At 46.4% G+C, this 22,302-nt stretch overlaps 1 protein-coding gene and 1 non-coding gene across 2 annotated transcripts; both read left to right on the forward strand.

The window, feature by feature from the left end:
• Nucleotides 1–7,054: 7,054 nt before the first annotated feature.
• On the forward strand, nucleotides 7,055–21,642 carry tpt1 (tumor protein, translationally-controlled 1). The gene is made up of 6 exons (XM_072514318.1): nucleotides 7,055–7,217; nucleotides 7,501–7,574; nucleotides 15,068–15,255; nucleotides 18,864–18,969; nucleotides 19,302–19,418; nucleotides 21,472–21,642. Exons 1-6 carry the CDS (start codon nucleotides 7,190–7,192, stop codon nucleotides 21,472–21,474), a joined length of 516 nt encoding a protein of 171 aa, XP_072370419.1. The 5' UTR covers nucleotides 7,055–7,189; the 3' UTR covers nucleotides 21,475–21,642.
• Nucleotides 21,243–21,373, forward strand: LOC140428937 (small nucleolar RNA SNORA31). Its single transcript, XR_011948942.1, has one exon. It is a non-coding gene; the product is annotated as a small nucleolar RNA SNORA31 (small nucleolar RNA).
• Nucleotides 21,643–22,302: the final 660 nt, after the last annotated feature.

A 22,302-nucleotide genomic window follows, 5' to 3' on the forward strand; every position in this document is an offset into this window, starting at 1 on the left:
ACTTGCGGTCCGCGAGGGGGGAAGGGTACTTCACTTTGTGAATGTCTACACTCCCAAGGCTGGCCAGCAGCAGACAACTTTCTTTGAGCATGAGTCCATACATCTTGGCACCATCGCTGCGAGCAAATGCATCGTCCTGGGGGGGGGGGGGGGGGGTTTAACTGCACGCTCGGGACAAAGGACTGCCGTGGTACAGAGTGCAGCTCTCGTGCGGTAGTGAAGTTGAGGAACCTGGTCAGCTAGGTGGACACCTAGCTGACTCTCCATCCTGACTTCAGCGTCTTCATTTTTGTGAGGCCTGGGCCCAGAGCGTCCAGAATCGACCGCCTTCACGTTTCAAGGACGTACCTGCCCCATACTAGGTTATGGGGATAGGGTGGAGGTGTGGACCTTGTTCGGGTGCTCTTTCCAAGAGCCGATGCAGACTCGATGGGCCGAATGGCCTCTTTCTGCACTGTAAATTCTATATATGTGTCCCGATGGCCTCTGTGCAGCAGGTGGCGTGCTCGGACCACCGTCTGGTGTAGGCAGGGCTCGCCATGTCTCGCGCTCAGTCATGGGCCACTACTGGCACTTTAACAACCTGCTGCTGGAGGACGAGTGGTTCCTGGGTTCATACCGTTGCTTCTGGACCGGCTTAAGAAGGAGGCGAAGAGGCTTTCCCTTCCCGAGGCTACGGTGGGACGTGGGCAAGACTCACATCCGTACCTTTTGTGAGGAGTATGCGAGGGGGTCGACAAAGAGGCGGAAATTTAGGGTCGAGGAGTTGAAGAAGGAGGTGCTCGACCTGGAGTCATGTCTCGGTCATTCCGATGAGGACTCGGCCCTGCAGCTGGTGTACAGAGAGAAGAAGGGGGCGCTGTGGGACCTGCAACATGTCGGATCCCGGGGCGCGTATGTGAGGTCGCAGATCCAGATCCTCACGGACATGGACCGCGGCTTACCCTTCTTCTACTCGCTGGAAAAAAGGAGCAGGGTCCGTCAGCTTACGCTGCTGGCCGACAACGGGTCCCTCGTCTTCTACCCGGGGGAGATCAGGGCCCAAATTTGAAATTTCTACAGTGCCTTTTCTCCCCAGATCTGTCCAGTGAGGATGCTTGCAGAGTTTTGTGGGAGAAGCTGCCGCAGGTTGGACCGGAGGGTGCCGTGAGGCTTGATACCCCTATAAGCCTGGGGGAGCTGACCGGCGCCCTCGACAGCCTGGCCAAGGGCAAAACCCCAGGGCTGGACGGACTGACCATGGAGTTCTTCAGGGCGCTCTGGGACGTCCTGGGGAGCGACTACGCGGGGGTCCTGGGGGAAAGTATTGCGACCAGGGAGATGCCCCTCTCGTGGCGCAGGATCACCATTACCCTGCTGCCAAAGAGGGGGGATCTCCGCCACCATAAAAACTGGTGTCCGGTCTCCCTCCTCAGCACGGATTACAAGATGTTCGCCAAGGCGATGTGTTTGCGCCTTGGCACCATGCTGGACCACATGATCCACCCTGACCAGTCCTACACAGTCCTGGACCACACGATCCACGACAACATCCATCTGGTCCGGGACCTGGTCCATCATTCCCAGAGGCTGGTCTGTAGAGTGCCTTCCTGTCCCTTGATCAGGAGAAGGCGTTCGACAGGGTGGATCACGAATAGTTATTCAGGATTCTGCAAACATTCGGGTTCGGGAAGCATTTTGTCGCCCGAATCCGACTTCTGTACACTGCCGCAGAGTGTCACATTAGGGTTAACGGGTCCCCTTCGCTTTGGGAGAGGAGTGCGTCAGGGCTGCCCCTTGTCTGGCCAACTCTATTTTATTTGTGTGGATCCTTTCCTGCGCCTCCTGCGGAGGAGGTTGTGGGACTGCCTCTGCGTGGGCCTGCCATTGGGGTGGTCCTCTCGGCTTACGCTGACGTGCTCCTCATGTTCACTGGCCCTGCTTACCTGCGGAGGATGCGAGAGTGCCAGGCTGTGTACTCCACCGTATCCTCTGCCAAGATCAACTTGGCCTAGTGTTCTGGACTCCGGGTCGGTCCATGGCAGATGGACCCCTTCCCTGAGAAGCTCAGGCCTTTAACCTGGAGCGGGATCAGCCTCCTCTAGTGGGAGTCCAGCCTTGCCCAGCTGAGGAATTCTGGCCGGCTAACTGGCAGGAGCTGGAGACCAAGGTCATTGCTCGCTTGAGACGCTGGACGGGACTGCTCCGAAAGCTGTCTTACAGGGGTCGAGTTCTCGTCATAAACCAACTGATAGCCTCCATATTGTGGTACCAGTTGGTCACTTTGACCTCTCCCCCTTGTTGTGTTATGCTGCTTCGGATAACACAGGCTGCTACTTGATGCAGTCTTAACTAAAGGATGCTCCAGACTCTGAAGTGAGTTCAACGTGTTTATTGAACTATTAACACAGTTCTCAAATGAGTTTGACTCTCTGCTAATCTAACTGTAGTAACTCAGTCTGACTGTACCAGCTTGCTCTAAGCCACGTGCTGGGGTGTGATGCTGCTGATCAACCCTAACTCTCTAGATGTTTGTATGTGGAGACAGGGTGTGAGTGCCTCATCCCTTTTATAGTGTTTATGTCATGCCCCCTTGTGGTGATGCCATCTCTGAGTGTCCTGACTACCCATTGGTTGTGTCCTGTTCTGAGTGTTCATTGGTTGCTTGTTTGCATATCATGACACTCCTGACTTTGTCACAAAGATCCAGAGAATGCTTGTAGAATTCTGGGACAAGAGATTGCACTGGGTCGCTGCTGAGGTTCTGAGTCTCCCATTTCGGGAGGGCGGCCAGGTGCTGGTGTGCCTTCGCCTTTAGACCCTGCAGCGATACCTTTACGTTGACCCCCTCCACGATGATGTGCCCTGGCGACGTATTTCTTCCGCCAGTGCACGGCCTGAATTATGATGTGCAGCTGCTGTTCATAGATCTGCAAGGTCTTTGTTACTCTCTGCTGGCGCTGCCCATCTTTTACCAGAACTTGCTCAAACATTGGAGGTTGGTTCCCGATCGCATTGTGCATGCGTCGGGCCCCGGGAAGAGAGCGCACAAAGCCGCTTTCGTCAATGTGGAGGCGCTGCATCCGGGAGATGGCCTGTACACTCTCCACCTCGTGGGAGGCTTGTTTTTCACTTTCTGCCGTTTTGTACTGTGAATTGCGATTTTTAGAGTGCTCATGCACAGTACACGTTTCAATCGCGACTGGCAGGGTCATGTGCTTGATTTTCAACAATTGCTCTCGCAGAGGATCAGAGTGTAGTCCAAAAACGATTTGGTCTCTGATCATGGAGTCAGTGATATCACCGAAGTTGCAGGATTGTGCTAGCAGTCTAAGGTTAGTTAGGTAGGAGTTGAAGGATTCATCTTTACCTTGCATCCCCTGCTTGAAGATGTAGCGCTCAAAGATTTTGTTGGTGTCCACCTCGCAGTGGCTGTCGAATTTGTCCAGGATGGTTTGGTACTTCGTTTTGTTCTGTCCTTCGGAAAAGTGAAAGGAGTTGAAGATCTCTTTCACATGGTCACCCGCAGTGGTGAGTCGAAGAGCTATCTTCCGCGCATCGGTCGCGCCATTGATGTCAGTTGCTTCCACATATAGTTGAAATTTCTGCTTGAATGATTGCCAGATGGCACTAAGATTGCCGGTGGTCCTGAGCTTATTAGGAGCCTGAATCTTGTCCATTGTGCCTGTATTCAGTAGCTGGTTGTCACGGATCTTGCCGAGTTAAACTAAATAGATTGAACAGTCACTCCTGGTATCATGTTGTGTTATGCTGCTTCGGATAACACAGGCTGCTACTTGATGCAGTCTTAACTAAAGGATGCTCCAGACTCTGAAGTGAGTTCAACGTATTTATTGAACTATTAACACAGTTCTCAAATGAGTTTGACTCTCTGATAATCTAACGGTAGTAACTCAGTCTACAGCTGGGTGGCGGAGGAGTGGGCTGGATGACACCCCACGCACGGTGGTGGATATCCGGCTCGCGGCCAATGCCATCCAGACCTTAAAACGGTCGTGCTCGGACCCGATGGCACTCGCGGTCTGGAGGACACGCAGGTGTCTCGGCAAACCCCTGGTCAGACTGAATGCCACCTTAGCCCCAGGCCCTGAAGCCTCCCTTGGGGAGCTGGTGCCCCACAACCCTAGCTGCCTCACGGAAATGCCCACCGTGCCTTTACGCACTGCACGGAGTGGTTTCCTGTATGGACTGCTGCTGCGCGCCCTTCACCTCCTTACCATCGCCCGGACACGTGGCGTGCCTTATTGCCGTCCGGTGGCAGAGGTCCCCACTGTAGGCCCCTCTATGGAGGGGTCCTCCCCTCAATTTTGGGGACCTGGGGTGGAGGGTGTTGCATGCAGCTGTGCCGTACAATCACTGATATGCCGACTATTTTTGCAGCCATGTGGAGTCCATGGACCATGTCTATGTTGTGTGTTATAGACTGCACTCCCTTTTTAGTTTCTGAAAAATCTTTTGTTGAAGTCTTGTTTGCACTTCAGCCCCAAGCTCCTGACCTACAGGCACACAGTGCGGAGAGGGGCAAGGAAGGCGGTGGACCTCCTTGTGAACCTGTTCCTGGGCTTGGCGAAGCGCACCATTTCTAGGTCCAGGCAACGGGCGACCGAGGGGTTGTCCGGCCAGACTTTCTGCCCCTCTTCCACGGCTACATTCGTGACGGGTGTCTCTAGAAAGAGCATGCGGTGTCCACGGGCACCATCAAGGCCTTCCGTGCCCAGTGGACACTCAGGCGTTGAGGTGCTTTATTGACCTCTTTATTTGCACTCTCATTTGATGTTTTAAGTTTCCATTGATCTTTTTATGTTCGGGCAGTGCCCCTAACAGGAATGGCCCTTTTTGCTTTGTCCCTAAGTTTGTTTCCTTCTATTTTGTTGGTTGACCTCAAAAGAGTGGCCAATTCACCTACCCTGCACATTTTTGGGGTTGTGGGGTTGAGACCCACACAGACACGGGGAGAATGTGCAAACTCAACGCGGAGAGTGACCTGGGGCCGGGATCGAGCCCGGTTCCTCGGCGGCGTGAGGCAGCAGTGCTAACCACTGCGCCACCATGCTGCCCCAGTCGTTTTTTTAACTTTACACATAAATTATAACACTTAAAGAGGTACTTCAGTCCACATCGTTGTTTACCCTCCATGTGTGCAAATAGTTCTTATTACGTTTACCCACACTGTTCCCATATCGCTTTCTGTATGCCCTTTCTCTTCATCTGCCGATTCAATATAATTTTGAATATTGGCATTGTTTGTACCTAAACCAGAAGCCTGGGAAGTGAACTTCATAGTCTCACAATGCTCTGTTTAAAGTGATTTCTCCTGCTTGCTGTTCGACATCTCTTGCTACACTCATGTCCAGCCAAAAGGAATGAGTACCGATGCCCCTCGTGCACTACATTCAAAACATCTGCCTATAGTACAGATCCATGGTACTTTATGCACACAGACTAATCAAGAAAAATAAAAGTTTGTGGAGAACAGACTCAAGTGGAAGACACAAAGAACAACACCCAACTCAAAGCATGTAGAATGTAGATCTTTGATCAGGGCCAATGCTTCAAATGTTTAGTCATCACTCCGATCATAACGACGAGTCAGAATACAGGAGGGAGATTGAGAACCTAGTGGAGTGGTGCAACGACAACAATCTCTCCCTCAATGCCAGCAAAACTAAAGAGCTGTTCATTAACTTCAGAAAGCAATGTACTGTACACACCCGTCAGCATCAACGTGACCGAGGGGTGGAGATGGACAGCAGTTTCAAATTCCTAGGGATACACATCTCCAAAAATCTGTCCTGGTCCACCCACGACGCTACCACCAAAAAATTACAACAGCGCCTATACTTCCTCAGGAAACTGAGGAAATTCGGCATGTCCACATTAACTCCTACCAATTTTTACAGATGCACCATAGAAAGCATCCTATCTGGCTGCATCACAGCCTGGTATGGCAACTGCTCGGCCCAGGACCGCAGGACACTTCAGAGAGTTGTGAACACCGCCCAGTCCATCACACGTACCTGCCTCCCATCCATTGACTCCATCTACACCTCTCACTGCCTGGGGAAAGCAGGCAGCATAATCAAAGACCCCTCCCACCCAGCTTACTCACACTTCCAACTTTTTTCATCGGCAGGAGATACAGAAAAGTCTGAGAACATGCACGAACAGACTCAAAAACAGCTTCTTCCCCACTGTTACCTGACTCCTAAACGGCCCCCTTATGGACTGACCTCATTAACACTACACCCGTGTGTGCTTCACCCAGTGCCGGTGTTATGTCGTTACATTGTGTACCTTGTATTGCCCTATTATGTATTTTCTTTTATTTCCTTTTCTTTTCATGTACTTAACGATCTGTTGAGCTACTCGCAGAAAAATACTTGGCACTGTACCTTTCTACACGTGACAATAAACAAAATCCAAATTCAAATTCAAATATAGGGGCAGCACGGTGGCACAATGGTTAGCACTGCAGCCTCACGGCGCCGAGGTCCCAGATTCGATCCCGGCTCTGGGTCATTGTCCTTGTGGAGTTTCCACACTCTCTCCGTGTTTGCATGGGTTTCACCCCCACAACCCAAAGATGTGCAAGGTAGGTAGACTGGCCACGCTAAATTGCCCCTTAATTGGAAAAAGTGAATTGCATACTCTAAATTAGTTTGTTTTTAATCGCTCCGATCATATCCATTATTATGCATATTTCACCTTATTTTAAAATAAAGCTATTCAAATTAAACTTCGCAGTACCTCATCGACAGATGTTGTCGGTTGTCCCCAAGAAAATAAAAGGAAATATTACAACCCAGCTCTGAAATCAGACTGGACACTTTAACTTTGTTTCTCTCTCCACAAATGCTGCCAGATCTGCTGAGCAATTTCTGTTTTCATTTCAGATCCCTATCGTCTGCAGCATTGTGCTTTAATTTTGATGCCTGAAGCAATGCGAACCTTGTGCTGTCCTCGAAGTATATTCTCCCCAGACAGAACTTTTGAGTTCTGCGTCTCAGCCTAATGGTGGGCGGGCAGGCTCGCCTTCGACGTCATGAGAACGTGCGCGGCTCCCACGCAGTCCCGCGCTGACGTCAGCGTGACGGCGAGTATATAGGGCCGGTGAGCCAAGGGACTCGCCCTTTTTCCTCTCCGCTCTGCACGGCTGTTGTTCCTGCCGCTCGTCGCTGCCCGCTTCGAAATGAGGCTTTACAAATGCATCATCTCCGGTAAGACACCGTTCTCCCGGCCAATTCGCTTCGGTGCTGTGGGAGAAGCGAGGCTGCCGGCCACGCAGCCCGGTTGGTGGGTATTGCGGTGTGGAGAGTGGTGGCGAGGGAGCTGTCGATTGTTCTCGAAAGCCTGTTCGGACTAGGCCTTGGGACATCCTGGCCCGGGGCAGCGTCAGGCCCGCAGTATGGGAAACGCACTGCGCCGCCGGGAGGGTGTGAGCTGCACTTAACTTGTTCCGCCTTCGTCTAATACGTTTCTCTTTTATTTACACTCCCTCAGGCGACGAGATGTTCTCCGACATCTACAAGATCAAGGAAGGCGCCAAGGGCATCACCTACGAGGTGGAGGGGAATGTGAGGCTTTTTCTTTTTGGGGGTGGGGTGGGGGGGGGGGGGGAGAGAAGAGATGGAGCGCCGTGACGTAGACAGAGGTCTCTATGGAGACCGAAGGGCGGGGTTATCGGCGCCTGTTCCCCGGCCGAGTTCTCCAGGCTCCCTGGCAGGCTGGGCAGCCTTTAATGTACTGGTCACTTGAGGCATTCCGATGTAAGCAGTATCAGCTTTACTCTGACACCCTGTAGAGGGCCAACTCTCCATACAAATTCCTAGAATCATTACAATGCAACTGGAGACCATTCGGCCCATCAAGTCTGCACTAACCCTTTGAAAGAGCACTCTACTCATGTCCACTGGTCCATCGACCCAGCCCTATTCCTGTAACTCTATAACCTCATCCGCACATCCCTGGACACTAAGGTGCAATTTATCGTAGCCAATGGACCTAAACTGTACATAACTTGGACTGTGGGAGGAAACTGGTGTACCTGGAGGAAAATCGTGCAGACACTGGGAGACCGGACAAATTTCACGCACAAGTGACCCAAGGCTGGAGTAGAATCCGGATCCCTAGTGCCGTGAGGCAGCAGTGGTAACCAGCTTACGGTCCTCTGTTTCCTTTGACGCAGAATTGCTGCACCCCAATCTTTGAATTTTGTGTTTAAATGCTGAGAGTGGGTTTACAAGTTGGGGCTCATCCCCAATAAGCCTGCCAATCAGCACGGTGGCGAGGTCCCAGGTTCATTCTTGGTCTGTGTGGACATTTTCCCCGTGTTTGTGTGGGTTTCGCCTCCACAACCCAAAGATGTGCAGGGTAGGTGGATTGGCCACGCTAAATTGCCCTTTATTTGGAAATAATGAATTGGGTACTCTAAATTTATAAAATTTAAAAAAATAAGGCTGCCAATGACCACAGGGGAATCCTGCCTTCCATGGTTGTAAATCTATAGCATCGCAAACAGAAATAGGAGGGGTAAACCAGGGCCTGTTGTGCCGTTCAGTATGCTCATGGCTGATCTCTGGCCTTGCCTCCACTTTCACTGCTTGTTCCCAATCTATTAATTTTCCCATGTCTGTGTCAACCTTTAAATGTATACAAGGATGGAGTGCCAACTGCAATCTTGAAGTAGTGAATGCAAAGATTTCTGCACCCATTGAATGCAGAAGTGGCTCTACCTTCAACACGATCATTGCTGATCTCATTTCCACCTTCCTGTCTGCTCCCAATAACCCTTCATCCCGCTGCTAATTAAAAATAAAATTCGCACCTCAACCTAGCTTATCTCCACAAATGTGTTTAGTGTTCTGCCATCCACTGCACTCTTGATAGAGAATTCTACAGATTCATGACCCTTTGTGAAGTAATTCCTCTGAATTTCTGTTTTAAATCTGCCACCATAGTCTAAAACTATGGCCCCTCATTCTAGAATGCCCAACAAGGGGAAACGTCTGCTCTACCCCTGTCAATCCCCTTTAGCATCTTGTATACTTCAATTAGATCTCCTTTCATTCTTCTAAACTCCAGCGAGCATGGGCCTAAACTGCTCAACCTCTTCCTTCATCCCTGGATATTGTTAGCAAATGTAGATTCATTACTCTGGTCTCTTCATCCAAGGCATTGATAAGGGTTGTAAAAAGGGTGACGCACTGGTTAGCACTGCTGCCTCACAGCACTGAGGACTCTGGTCACTGACCGTGTGGAGTTTGCATGCTCTCCCTGTGTTAGCGTGGGTTCCACCCCGACAACCCAAAAAGATGTGCAAGGTAGGTGGATTGGCCACACTAAATTGCCCCTTAATTGGAAAAATATTGGGTACTCTGAATTTTAAATTTTAAAAAAAATGTAAACGTCCTCCATAGGGATCCTTGCAGCACTCCACTCATTCCAGCCTACCAACTTGAAAATGCTCTGTTTATTGCCCTTCTTTGCTTTCTGACCATTAACCAATCCTCTATCCATGCCAATAGATTTCCCTCAAATCCATGAGTCCTTTTGTGTGGCACACATTGAATGCCTTTTGGGAATCCAGGTGTTCAGCATCGACTGATGCATCTTTAGTTATCCTATTGGATATAAACGCAAACATGTTGACTTTGATCATATTATGATTTGCTAAGCTCATTCAGCATTCCTAAATAATAGATTCCAGTTCTTAATGTCAGGCTGCAGTTCCCAGTTTTCTCCCAAATGGCAGTTGTAACTGTTGCGAGCTTCCAATCTGCTCAGACTATTCACAATCTAGAAACTTTTGAAAAATCTTACCCAGCACATCCACTATCTCTGCAAATATCAATTTGAGAACTCTGTGATATGGGTCAACTGGTCCTGCAGATTTGTCACTTAAGCTTCTCTATCAATTACATTAAGTTTCTCAATCATGTCCCTTGGTTACCTTCTCAGAGAGAGTAAGGAAGTGTTTCTTGCAGTTGATACAAGGTTTCTATTCAGCCTTGATACAATACAGTTGTCTCTTGGAATTCGTAATTTCAGGATATTTAATTTGCCTTTACTTCTGGGGCTTTTAATTCTCATGCAGATACATTGTCGAGTTGATGATTTTTTTCCCCCCATTTCTTCCTTGGAAGATTAAATATTGGTGCCCAATCCTGCACATGCCAACGATCTGAATTCTTAGCAGGTGTTGGTATGGGTATCTACCCGGATTTCCTCAGTCAGGTGCTAAGGTGGTGATTATTGTGATTATACTGACTCTGGAGTCTGCCCTGGGATTTTTCTCACCCCATCCCTGACCTATATAGACTAATTAATGGTTACAGTGAAGTTGTAGTTGTGACCAAGTTGCACATTGTTTAAATCTGTTTTTTCTATTCACATGACGGAGAAGTTATAGTTGGATGTTGAGGTGAACAATTTGCTGACTGGTTTCAGCTGGCACAGTGTGAATGGTTGTGATCCCACCAGCAATGACTCTGGGGCAGATAGATGTTCAGTATGTGTACTGTAGTCTGATTCAGGCACAATTTCAGCTGTTCCTCGTGTTATACTTGTGGAGCAAGTGTCCACATCTTCCCTGTCCTCGAGTGGCTGAGAGTTGTCCAGAATTTCTGTGAAAGGTTGTAACCTGGGTCATAATCATTGTAGATGAATCAGGAAATAGAAAAAGCATATCGGAACGGCAATATTACAATAATCATGGGAGACTTCAAAATGTAGGTAGACTGGGAAATGCTGGTTGGTAGTAGAACCCAAGAAAAAGAATTTGTGGAATATCTGTGATGGTTTTTTGGAGCAACTTGTGATAGAGCCCACTAGGGAACAGACAATTTTGGATTTGCTGATGTGTAATGAGGCAGACTTATTAGGGAGCTTAGAGGTGAAGTAATCCTTAGGGGGCAGTGACCACGGTATGATAGAATTTACCATGGGCGACACGGTGGTGCAGTGGTTAGCACTGCTGCCTCATGGGGCTCAGGACCCGGGTCACTCTCTGCGTGGAGTTTGCACATTCTACCCGTGTCTGCATGGGTCTCACCCCCACAAGCCAAAGATGTGCAGGATAGGGGGATTGGCTATGCTAAATAATAATCTTTATTATTGTCACAAGTAGGCTTACATTAACACTAATGAAGATGCTGTGAAAATCCCCTAGTTGCCACGCTCCGACGTCTGTTCGGGTACACTGAACGAGAATTCAGAATGTCGAAATTACCGAACAGCACACCTTTTTGGATTTGAGAGGAAACCGACGAAGACACGGGGAGAACATACAGACTCTGCACAGATAGTGACCCAAGCCGGGAATTGAACCTGGGACCTGGCCTATACAAGAAATGCAGGTACGACCGCTGCAAAGCCACCCGGGATCCCAAGAGAGAATATCAGACCAAGCTAGAGTCACAGACTCGCGACGGTTGTGGCAAGGCTTAAACAACGTAACGGGCTACAAAGCAATGCCGAGCATTATCTCTGGCAGCAGCGCACCCCTCCCTGATTAACTCAATGCATTCTATGCTCGGTTTGCGCAGAAACCATCGATCTGCTGTCAAGTGCCCCAGCAGTCAAGAACACACCCATACCCACCATCACAGCTTCAAAAGTCAGATCAGCCTTCCTGAAAGTGAACCCTCGGAAGGCAACGGGATCTCTTGCCGTGCACTCAGGGCCTGCGAAGAACAGCTGGCAGATGTGTTCGCGGATGTGTTTAACTTGTCCCTACTCCACTCCGAGGTCCCCAACTGCTCCAAGAAGACCACCATCATACCGGTGCCAAAGAAAAACCAGGCAATGTGCCTCAATAACGACTGTCCAGTGGCCCTGACATCAATCGTAATGAAGTGCTTCGAGGGGTTGGTTATGAATCGCATCAACTCCATAATACTCACAGAATGTCTAGATCCACTGCAATTTGCATACCACCACAACCGGTCCACCGCAGACTCCCTGGCCCTACACTCATCCCTAGAGCATCTCGACAGCAAGGACTCCTCCATCAGACTTCAACAGCATAATCCCAGCCAAGCTCATAGCAAAGCTCCAAAACTTAGGACTTGACCCCTCACTCTGCAACTGGATCCTCGACTTCCTGACCCACAGACCACAATCAGCAAGAATAAACACAAACACCTCCTCCACAATAGTCCTCAATGCCCCTTAGGGGCAGCAGGGTAGCACAAGTGGCTAGCCTTGTGGCTTCACAGCGCCAGAGTCCCAGGTTCAATTCCCCACTGGGTCACTGTGCGGAGTCTGCACGTTCTCCCCGTGTTTGCGTGGGTTTCCTCCGGTTTTCTTCCACAGTCCAAAGACGTGCAGGTTAAGTGGATTGGTCATGCTAAATTGCCATTCGTGTCCAAAAAGGTTAGGAGGGGTTATTGGGTCACAGGGATAGGGTGGAAGTGAGGTTTAAGTGGGTCGATGCAGACTTGATGAGCCGAATGGCCTCCTGCACTGTTCTATGTAATACCAGGGCCCCGCAAGACTGTGTACTCAGCCCCCTACTATACTTCCTGTACACACAACTGCGTGGCAAAATTTGGTACCAGTTTCTAGCGACGGGACCATAGTTGGTCGGATCTCGAATAACGACGAGTCAGAATACAGGAGGGAGATACAGAACCTAGTGGAGTGGTACAACAACAATCTAGCCCTCTGCCAGTAAAACTAAAGAGCTGGTCGTTGACTTCAGGAAGCAGAGTACTGTACACACCTGTTTGCATCAACGGGGCCGAGGCGGAGATGGTTAACAGCTTCAAATTCTTCGGGGTGCACATCACCAAAACTCTCCTGGTCCACCCACGTCAACGTTACCACCAAGAAAGCACTCTTGCCAACTTTTACAGATGTACCCTACAAAGCATCATCTGGCTGCATCACAGTCTGGTGTTATGGGCCAGTGTTTAGAAAACTCCAAAGTATATCATGGAGCTCACCTAACCTACAACTGTTTAATAATTTTGGTTACGAGGAGCATGAGGGCCTACCTTAGGTGTTATTCAACAGAAGCCTTAAGCACTGGCAGATTTAGATAACATGCTTATAAGCGCACAGGCATTTTTATCAATTACAAACATAAATACCCCACACAGCTACAGTACTCTATATATAGCCCTTAATAAATTTCCCCCTTAAACTTACAATCCCATAAACCAGAAAACCCTTTTCAAAGGTGTGACCCAGCACTCAAGACCTGGTTTAGACGCTCTTGTGCAGCAGATTCCAATTTCTTCCTGAAAACAATTATCTCCCTTAAGTTCCTTAAGTTATCAAATAATCTGGAAACAGCTTTTAAAATGCAGAGACAGGACAAGACTTCTCTGTCTGAATCCAGCAGCCAAAATGTGAAAGCGAAAAACTCTGAGCCACAATAACAATGCTTTAGAGAGGGTGCAGAGGAAGTTCACCAGGATGTTGCCTGGTATGGAGGGTGCTAGCTATGAAGAAAGGTTGAGTAGGCTTGGATTGTTTTCGTTGGAAAGACTGAGGTTGAGGGGGGACCTGATTGAGATCTCCAAAATTATGAGAGGTATGGACAGGGTGGATAGCAACAAGCTTTTTCCAAGAGTGGGGGTGTCAATTACAAGGGGTCACGATTTCAAGGTGAGAGGGGGAAAGTTTAAGGGAGGTGTGCGTGGAAAGCTTTTTTACGCAGAGGGTGGTGCGTGCCTGGAACGCTTTGCCAGCGGAGGTGGTAGAAGCGGGCATGATAGCATCATTTAAGATGCATCTAGACAGGTATATGAACGGGCGGGGAACTGAGGGAAGTAGATCCTTGGAAAATAGAAGACCGGTTTAGATAAAGGATCTGGATCAATGCAGGCTGGGAGGGCCGATGGGCCTGTTCCTGTGCTGTAATTTTCTTTGTTTTTTGTTCTGAACCTCCTGCCTCACCTTAAAATTATGTCCCTCGTTATTGACCCTTCAGCTAAGGGGAACAGCTGCTTCCTATCTTCCCTGTTCATACCCATCATATTCTTTACATCTCAATCAGGTCCTCCTCTACCTTTTCTGCTCTAAAGAAAACAACGCAAGCCCATCCAGCCTTCCTTTGTACCTCAAATGCTCCATCCCAGGAAACATGCTGGTGAATCTCCTCTGCACTCTCACCAGTGCAATCTCATCCATTCTATAGTGAGGCAATCAGAACTGCACACGCTATTCTAGCTGTGGCCTAACCAAAGATTTGTACAGCTCCAACATAACCTCCCTGCTCTTATTTAAGTTGTGAATGATAAATGGAAGTGTCCTGTATGCCTTCTTAACTACCCCATTGACCTGCCGCCTTCACCCAAGATCCCTCTGTTCCCCTGAGCTTCCCAGTGTCCTGCCATTTGTTGAATACTTAATTGCCATGTTACTCCTCCCAAAGTGCACCACTTCACTTTTCCGCATTGAATTTGATCTGCCGGGCGGCGCAGTGGTTATCCCGGAGGTACACCATTGGACACTGGCCTCCAGTCTCAAACAGCCTACCACAACCGTCCCTCTCAACTTACCACGTTAACCTGGATCCCATGTGGTTTTCCTTTTTTGTCAAGTTCTTTATTTTATGGGAAAAGGCATTGCTGAAATCCATATAAACTACAGCAACTGCATGCACTACCCTTATCTACACACCTGATCTTGAAAAATTAAATCCGGTTTGTTAGATATATCCTCCCTCTTGACAAAGCCATGCTGACTATCTCAAATCAAACCTTACATCTCCAAATGGAGGTTAATTTTCTCCCCAGTGGGCCTCTTCTCCCGATTTCCTTTTTTGAACTCTGCTGCAGATTTTCCCACAAGTAGCTGTTCCCAATCTACTTTGGGGCATTAGGTTTGTCCTCTGAATTACCAGTCCAGTGACATGACCACTTTGCCATCATCATCTCTTTCCCCCCCCCCCCCCCCCCCCCCCCCAACCACACACACAAATCACCACTTGGGTCAGATACCAGGCTGTGGTTGGATTTGTTTGCAATCGCCCAGGTGGTGCCATTGAGAGGTGGTGATCTTGTGGGGAACTGAATAATATATTGCTTTGTGCTAATCGCTACCATGTTTCTTTTGCAAGGTTATTTCCAGAACTGAAGGATCGATTGATGAGTCTTTAATCGGTGGCAATGCTTCCCAAGAATGTCCTAATGAACAGGCTGAGTCTTCTACTGTCCGTGGTATTGACATTATATTGAACCACAATCTGAAGGAAGTCAGCTTTGCAAAAAACACCTACAGAAGTTACATAAAGGAATATATGAAAGAGTGAGTGAAAAGGTTGACTTTCTAACAGTCAAATGTATTCCCTCTGTTGCTCTTTCAATGGTCTGTTACTTTGTTGCATACCTGAGCTCCTTGCACTAGACTGTAGCCCTGGGTGTATTGTAGTTGCCTAACTGTTGAGAATAAGGCTAGTTCTGTGTAAAGCACCTGTGATTGGAATTTGTTCCACCGAATATTTGCCTCAATCTGAGATCCGAAAACCTTGCATGAACATGTATCTGAGATTTGCTTTCGGTAGGGGAATTGGACAAGAGTCCTTTACCGAAGCTCAAACGTCAAAATAGACTACTGCAGATCAGCACGGTGGTACAGTGTGTGAGCCCTGCTGCCTCACCGCGCCGAGGTCCCAGGTTCGACCCCGGCTCTGGGTCACTGGCCGTGTGGAGTTTCCACATTCTCCCTGTGTTGGTGTGGGTTTCGCCCCCACAACCCAAAAAGATGTGCAGGCTAGCTGGATTGGCCACGCTAAACTGCTCCTTAATTAGAAAAAAAAATGAATTGGGTACTCTAAACTTTTTTTTAAAAATGGACTACTGCTAGTCTTGATGGTTTTCGAAAACCATCAAGATAGCTGAAATTAATTGGTAGTTTTGCGATTATTATGCAGGCATCTAAGTTGGAGCTATCATTTTGCTCCAATCTCCTAGCACTTGTTCTGAATCGCTCTGCTTGAACTGATTAGCGAGATCATGGCTGACCTTTTTTCTTGTCCTTTATTAACTTTGGTTAACAGAAATCTGTCGCTCTCTGGTTTAAAATTAATAATTGATCCAGCATTAGAGTTCAAGGCTTCCACCACCCTTTTCAGACCAAATCCCCTTACCCCAAATCAATCCATAACTTTTTAAATTTCAGAAATATTGCCCTAGTTTGTTTAACCTCATTGCCATGGTCATTGGCCCTGTTGAGTCCATATCAGCTCTGTAGACTGATCCAGTCAATCCCATTTCCCTCTGCTCCATCTCTGTAACCCTGCGAGTTTATTTCCCCAGCTCATACAGTTTCATTTTGAAATCAGGTCTGTCTGCTTCCTCCACCCTTGTGAGCAGCAAGTTCCAGGTCATTATCACTCGTACATTCATATTCCCTCTGCATTTCCATAATTCCTCTACATTTCTTGCCCAAATCCTTAAATCCTGGCACCATCTCTTGTATCCATCAGCATGTGCTCCGAGATCATCATCCATTTTTCCAAGCCTAAGTGTGGTGACCATGCTGGATGTAACGGGGCAGCATGGTAGCAGAAGTGGATAGCACTGTCTTCACAGCGCCAGGATCCCAGGTTCGATTCCCCGCTGGGTCACTCGTCTGCACGCTCTCCCTGTATCTGCGTAGGTTTCCTCCAACAGTCCAAAGACGTGCAGGTTAGGTGGATTGGCCATGATAAATTGCCCTTGGTGACCAAAAAGGATAGATGGGGTAATTGGATAACAGGGATAGGGTGGAAGTGAGGGCTTAATTGGGTTGGTGCAGAATCGATGGGCGAATGGCCTCCTGCACTGTATGTTCTATGTTCTAAAACAACTAGAACTTTGTAAAAGTTCGACATAACTTCCCTGTTTTTGTACTCAATGGCTCTACCTTTACTTCGGTAGCCACAGACCTTTCTAACCACGTTCCTCAATATGTCTTGTCATCTTGAAAGATCAATGCTTCTCGCTATCCCTTCTGCCAAACCTCACTTCTCTGCATTAAATCACATCTGCCAGGCCTTGCCTGTATCCTGCTGCAGTTGATTGTATCAAGCTCACTGTTTGTCACTCCTCCAAGTTTGGTATCAACAACATTCCAACTCTTCCAATATCCTGTGGCCCTCGAGAGTCCAAAGATCTATCTAACCATGTCTTGATTTTACTCAATCTAGCACCCGCACCTTTCCAGGCTAGAGAATTCCAGCGTTTCAGAACTGAAAGAAGAAATTTCTCCAACTGAGTTGTATCATCAAAGTCCTTCTTGTACTCCTGTGATCCTGTACTGTAGGTTCCCCAGACAAGGGGAAACCAATCTGTCTAGGCTATTAGTGATAAAAAGTGAATAGTTGAGATCTCAATACTGATCCTAGTTGCATCTTGTCTGTTGTAGCCTGCTGTTTGCTGAGCCATGTTCTAATTGGGTCAATGATTTGCTCCATCTTTGCTAAACGTTTCTTGTCACAGAATTGTTACAATGCAGGAGGCCATTTGGTCCATTGAGTCCTCACTGGCTCTCCAAGTGAGGAACATACTTAGTGCCATTCCCTGCCTTTTCACTGTACCCTTGCACATTTGTTTCTATTCAAATAATCACATCTAATGTCCTCTTTAATACCTCGATTGAACCTGTCTCTACCACACTTCCAGGCAGTGAATTCCAGACCTGAACCACTCATGTGAAAATGTTTTAAATGAACTTCACCAAAACCTCTGGAATCCACTACTTTAATCGTGTTTTCCAGAAATTAAACCAAATCTGTGCTGGCTTGCTGCTCAGCTGAAAGTTTTCAAAATGTTAAATCACTCTTGGGTTACAATCGTTTCCTGACGCAGGCTGTAACTGGTCCAAGGTTATAGTTTGGGCACCTACAGTGTTATCTTGTACTTCTTAGAACCCCGAGATGAAAACCATCTGCTTCTGGCACTTGTCATTCAGCTTTTGTGTCTTAACTGTCACTTAGCAAATGTTAATTTTAGTGAGTCCCTATCTGTTATTAAATAGGAATTTGTTTGGGATTTTAAAAAAAATATTTTTCAACAGAACTTTTCAACCATTCAACTCCCCCCCCCCCCCCCCCCCCCCCCCCGTAACAAGAAAAGAAAAGTTGCATAGCAAGACATAAACATATCAATCCAACAGAATACTGAACTTGTTTGGGATTTTTTTTACATGCTGGCCAACGATCTACTGATATAAAGTCGCCATTCAATATGTCTGCTTTTCCCTTATTTCCATTGACTTGTTTTCAACGTCTTTTTCAGAGGGTTCATTTTCCATTGCAAAAAGTTTTTGTTGCTTTCGATCCTTCAACTTAACTGGCATTTTGTAGCTCTTGCAATTTCTTTTGTGGTCTTCTATATTTTATCCTTCCTGTTTCCTGGGGTATGTGTATTGCATGTTTGTATGCCTTTTTTGTTCGGTTTTGGCTTGACCTTGACCCTTATAAACTGTTGCTGTTACATTTTCAATTCTTAACACCTTCAGTCAATATTCCCTCTTACTGATTTACATTGTATTGAAGTCAGCTAAATTTAGAATTTCTCTCACTTAAACACCATGTTTGTCTTCGATAAATGCCTCACAGTTAACTAAATCTGGCTCATTGCTCATTAGGTAAAATTGCTAAAAGTTGCGAATGTCTGTTAATCTCTTGATATATTCTTCCATGAAAGTCATTTCACTCTTGACTTTATGATATATTTAGTTGCAAGCCATGATCATCTAGCAGCCATGTCTCAAATAACAACTTTAAGATAGGAATTGTCCCACCATGCTTCATGTAAGCATGCTCGTAATTCTGGAGTTGCATGTGATTTTTAGCTAGGTAAACAAATATACAATGTAAATGTAGTAGTAACATGGGGAAATTTAACATGTATTTTTATCTTCATCTGTAGCCTGAAAAAAAGAATAGAGAAACAAAATCCAGAAGGAGTGAAGACTTTCACTGACAATGCCCAGGCAGTTATTTCAGATATTCTAACCAATTTTGTAAACTATCAGGTAAGTTTTCATGACTAATCTTTGACAGTACAGTGAGGCACATAATTAATAGATATTGAATAATACCCCAGGTCTGTGCTACTTGATAATGTGGCATATTCTTTGTCTTCTGGTAAGGGGTTAATTCTGGCTCCTTCAATAGTTGAACAAGATAACATATCTCACAATTGAAATTTGCATGGGAAGAATGGACGAGGAACTTGCTGCTGCATCCAGATATAATGTGTGTTGCAATGATAGGAAAGTGACTAAGGTGAAACTGAAGGGTTGTGCCATCATTAAATATAATTGTCATGACGTTGGCAAGTACTGAACTTTGAAATTTTGTCTAGTTTTTCTTAGGCGAGAGTATGAACCACGATGGCATGGTTGGATTGTTAAACTATCGTGAAGATGGTATTACTCCATACATGGTTTTCTTCAAGGATGGTTTGGAAATTGAAAAATGCGTGAGTACCAAGAATGCCCAGAAGCTGTTTTTTAAAAAAAATGATGCTTTGAATTGGTCACTCTTCTGCAAGAAGAGTCATAAGTGAAATGAGGTTGAAGAGTCTAGACCAGCACTGGAGAATCTCCGGATTGTCTGTTAAAATGCTGTGTACATTAGCTAAGAATGTGACCTGGCCTCAATATCCAGTTGCTGTTGATTAGTCTCCACACATCGTCAACCCATCAATGCCCAGAAGCGGGTAGCCATGCTAATACCCAACAAAATGGGAGTGGGAAATTAGGTGGCATGTTTGCATCTAATGGTTGGGGTCCCAGCTCTGCTGCTGGAGCTGGACACCACATTCAGTTGAAGATGCTGAATGCTAGCTGAAAAGTTTTTTTTTTTTTTTTTTTTTTTTTTTTCATTCCTAAATTTAAAGTGCCCAATTATTTTCTTCCAACTAAGGAGCAATTTAGTGGGCCAATCCACCTAATCTGCACATCTTTGGGTTGTGGGGGTGAAACCCACGCAGACCCGGGGAGAATGTGCAAACTCCACATAGACAGGGGGCCGGGATCGAACTGCCTGAAAAGAAACAGATGCTCTCAACTGGCATTAAGATGCCATGGCAAGTTGTCATGAACAACATTCGTCCTTCAATAAAAACAAAATATACTGGATGCTGGGACTCTGAAATAAAACCAGAAACGGCTGAATTAATTCAGCAGGCCTGGTAGCGTCTCTGGAGACAGAAACGGAATAATGTTTAAAGCCCATATGACTCATCTACAGAACTGAAGGGGCTAGAAATGTTTTTTTTTAAAATAAATTTAAAGTACCCATTTATCTTTTTCCAATTAAGGGGCAATCAATTTAGTGTGGCCAATCCACCTACCCTGAACATCTTTTTGGGTTATGGGGGTGAGACCACGCATACACTGCAAGAAACTCCACGCGGACAGTGACCTGGGGCCACGATCAAACTTGGGTGCTCGGCGCTGTGAGGCAGCAGCGTCAACTACTGTGCCACCGAGCAACCCTAAGGAGGGTAGAAATGTAATTGATTATATAGTAGGCGAGGGCGATGGACAGAATAGAAGGACAGGGATAGGTTAGAGCAGAAGAGAGTGACAAAGGGGGGTGATAATGGTGCCACTTAGGACTGAAGAGTGCTAATAGTGGCAAACGGTAAGATAGCAGAGCATGTTTATGGGCGAACAAAGTTCAGTGCTCATTGGGAGCAAAACTGAACAGGGACTGGTGGCCATAAGCTGGGTTGCCCAATATGTAAAGGAGCAATTCTGTGTTTTGCCAATATCAGTATTCCATTGTTCATTTGAAATCACTGGAGTGCCATCAGTAAGTCAGAGTTGGACTACTTTCAATTGAATTAATGGCTGGCAAGAGTTGCTGACAGTGGTAGATGGTTTATCTGCCAATTACTATCCCTGTAATACAGCAGAGTTGCTCACTAGTTAACCAGTGTCGATGTTTGCTATTCAAACATTCTTACAAGTTAAATTGCTTATTCTATATCACGATCTTGGCCTCAAATTAATATTTAATGTTTCTGTAAATTGTTTCAACAAATGGCTGTCTTGAAGGTTACTCCATATACCAATCTAGATCAGAGTACAAAATCATTTTTGGATTCCTACAAATTGAAGTGGCTCACGGCAAACTTGGTTCACACTATTCAATGCGGGAAGGGTAGCATTTAAGGCAATGTAGCAACTTCATTGATCTGTGTGAAACCATCCAGTCCAGCTGTTGTAGTTCACCAACATGTTTTGGAGGTTTGCTGAAGCATTACTATAGCCTCTGAGTTAATTCTGTTTGTTATGTGCATCTGCTGATAGACCTAAAGTAAAATTTGGACTTCCTGGTTTGCATTCAGATGCGAAATAAAATTCTCCACTCTTCTTTTCTGTCTGCTTTCCTGTGGCAATTCAGATTGAACAAGGGTGGACATTTTGTTTAGAAAATACTGAATTTTGATTAGCCTGGACCATGTTATTTTGAATATCAGTCAATATCATGCATACTGACATTGGATTTCTGGTTTCTTGCAGTAAATCTGCTGCCTGCAGTTCATCATGTTGAATTCATCGATCCTAATGGCCTGCTGCTCACCATTTTACCTGCAATAAAGTTGGACTGGTATCATTGAGCTGATTTCATGATCAGAAATGGAAGCATTGTTTTAACATTTAAGTTGTAATAAAGTGCATTAATCCCCTAAATGCCTGTCTGATTTCCATTGATACGTGAGGCAACAAGGTGGTAGATGAGGAAGTACTATGTGGTAGAGTTTACAGCGTGACTTAAAATGGGTCCTTCACTGCATCTGACCTGCTTTATTCGCTTAGACGAGATCACAAAAGCAGTAGTTCTCATCACAGCTGAAGCAGTGGAAATGTCAAAGAAATGAAAGCCTAAGAATCCTCCCTGAGCTAGCAGTCAATCAGATGATGCTAATGCTCTTTATGGGAGGGTGAGGGTAAGTATAGAACACCTTAGTTTTCCTAAGTAACTCTTAAAATGTTGGATTTGTGTCTGGTTGTATGGTTCACTAAATATATGTCCTGCCATGCTATTGTCCAAATTTCAAGTGAGTTTTGAATTGGTAGACTGCGTACTTTATCTAGTACAGCCCTGCAAAAGTCAAACTTTAATAAACGTTAAAATGTAAGAAGTGTCTGTGTGATATATGTTGAGGCTGGTTTCTCAAGGAAATGATCCTGGTATATGGTTAGTACCTAGGAAGCCCAAGGGCTCTGAGCATACAATAAGACACTGGTTCAAATAGCTTTTTCGTTCCAAATCCACTAGGCTATAAACATTTGACTAAGACAAACAAATAGACCGTTTGTGCTTGATCTGAGGTCAGCCAAGCTAATCTA

The sequence above is a fragment of the Scyliorhinus torazame genome, chromosome 8, assembly GCF_047496885.1.
Source record: "Scyliorhinus torazame isolate Kashiwa2021f chromosome 8, sScyTor2.1, whole genome shotgun sequence".
NCBI classification, from domain to species: Eukaryota; Metazoa; Chordata; class Chondrichthyes; order Carcharhiniformes; family Scyliorhinidae; genus Scyliorhinus; species Scyliorhinus torazame.

Bases quoted from the DNA above. Each gene is read 5' to 3' on its own strand.
- tpt1 (XM_072514318.1), top strand. From the start codon at position 7,190: ATGAGGCTTTACAAATGCATCATCTCCG. The intron at 7,575-15,067 runs GTGAGGCTTTTT...TTCTTTTGCAAG, and splicing joins CCTACGAGGTGGAGGGGAAT to GTTATTTCCAGAACTGAAGG. The intron at 18,970-19,301 runs GTAAGTTTTCAT...AATTTTGTCTAG, and splicing joins CCAATTTTGTAAACTATCAG to TTTTTCTTAGGCGAGAGTAT.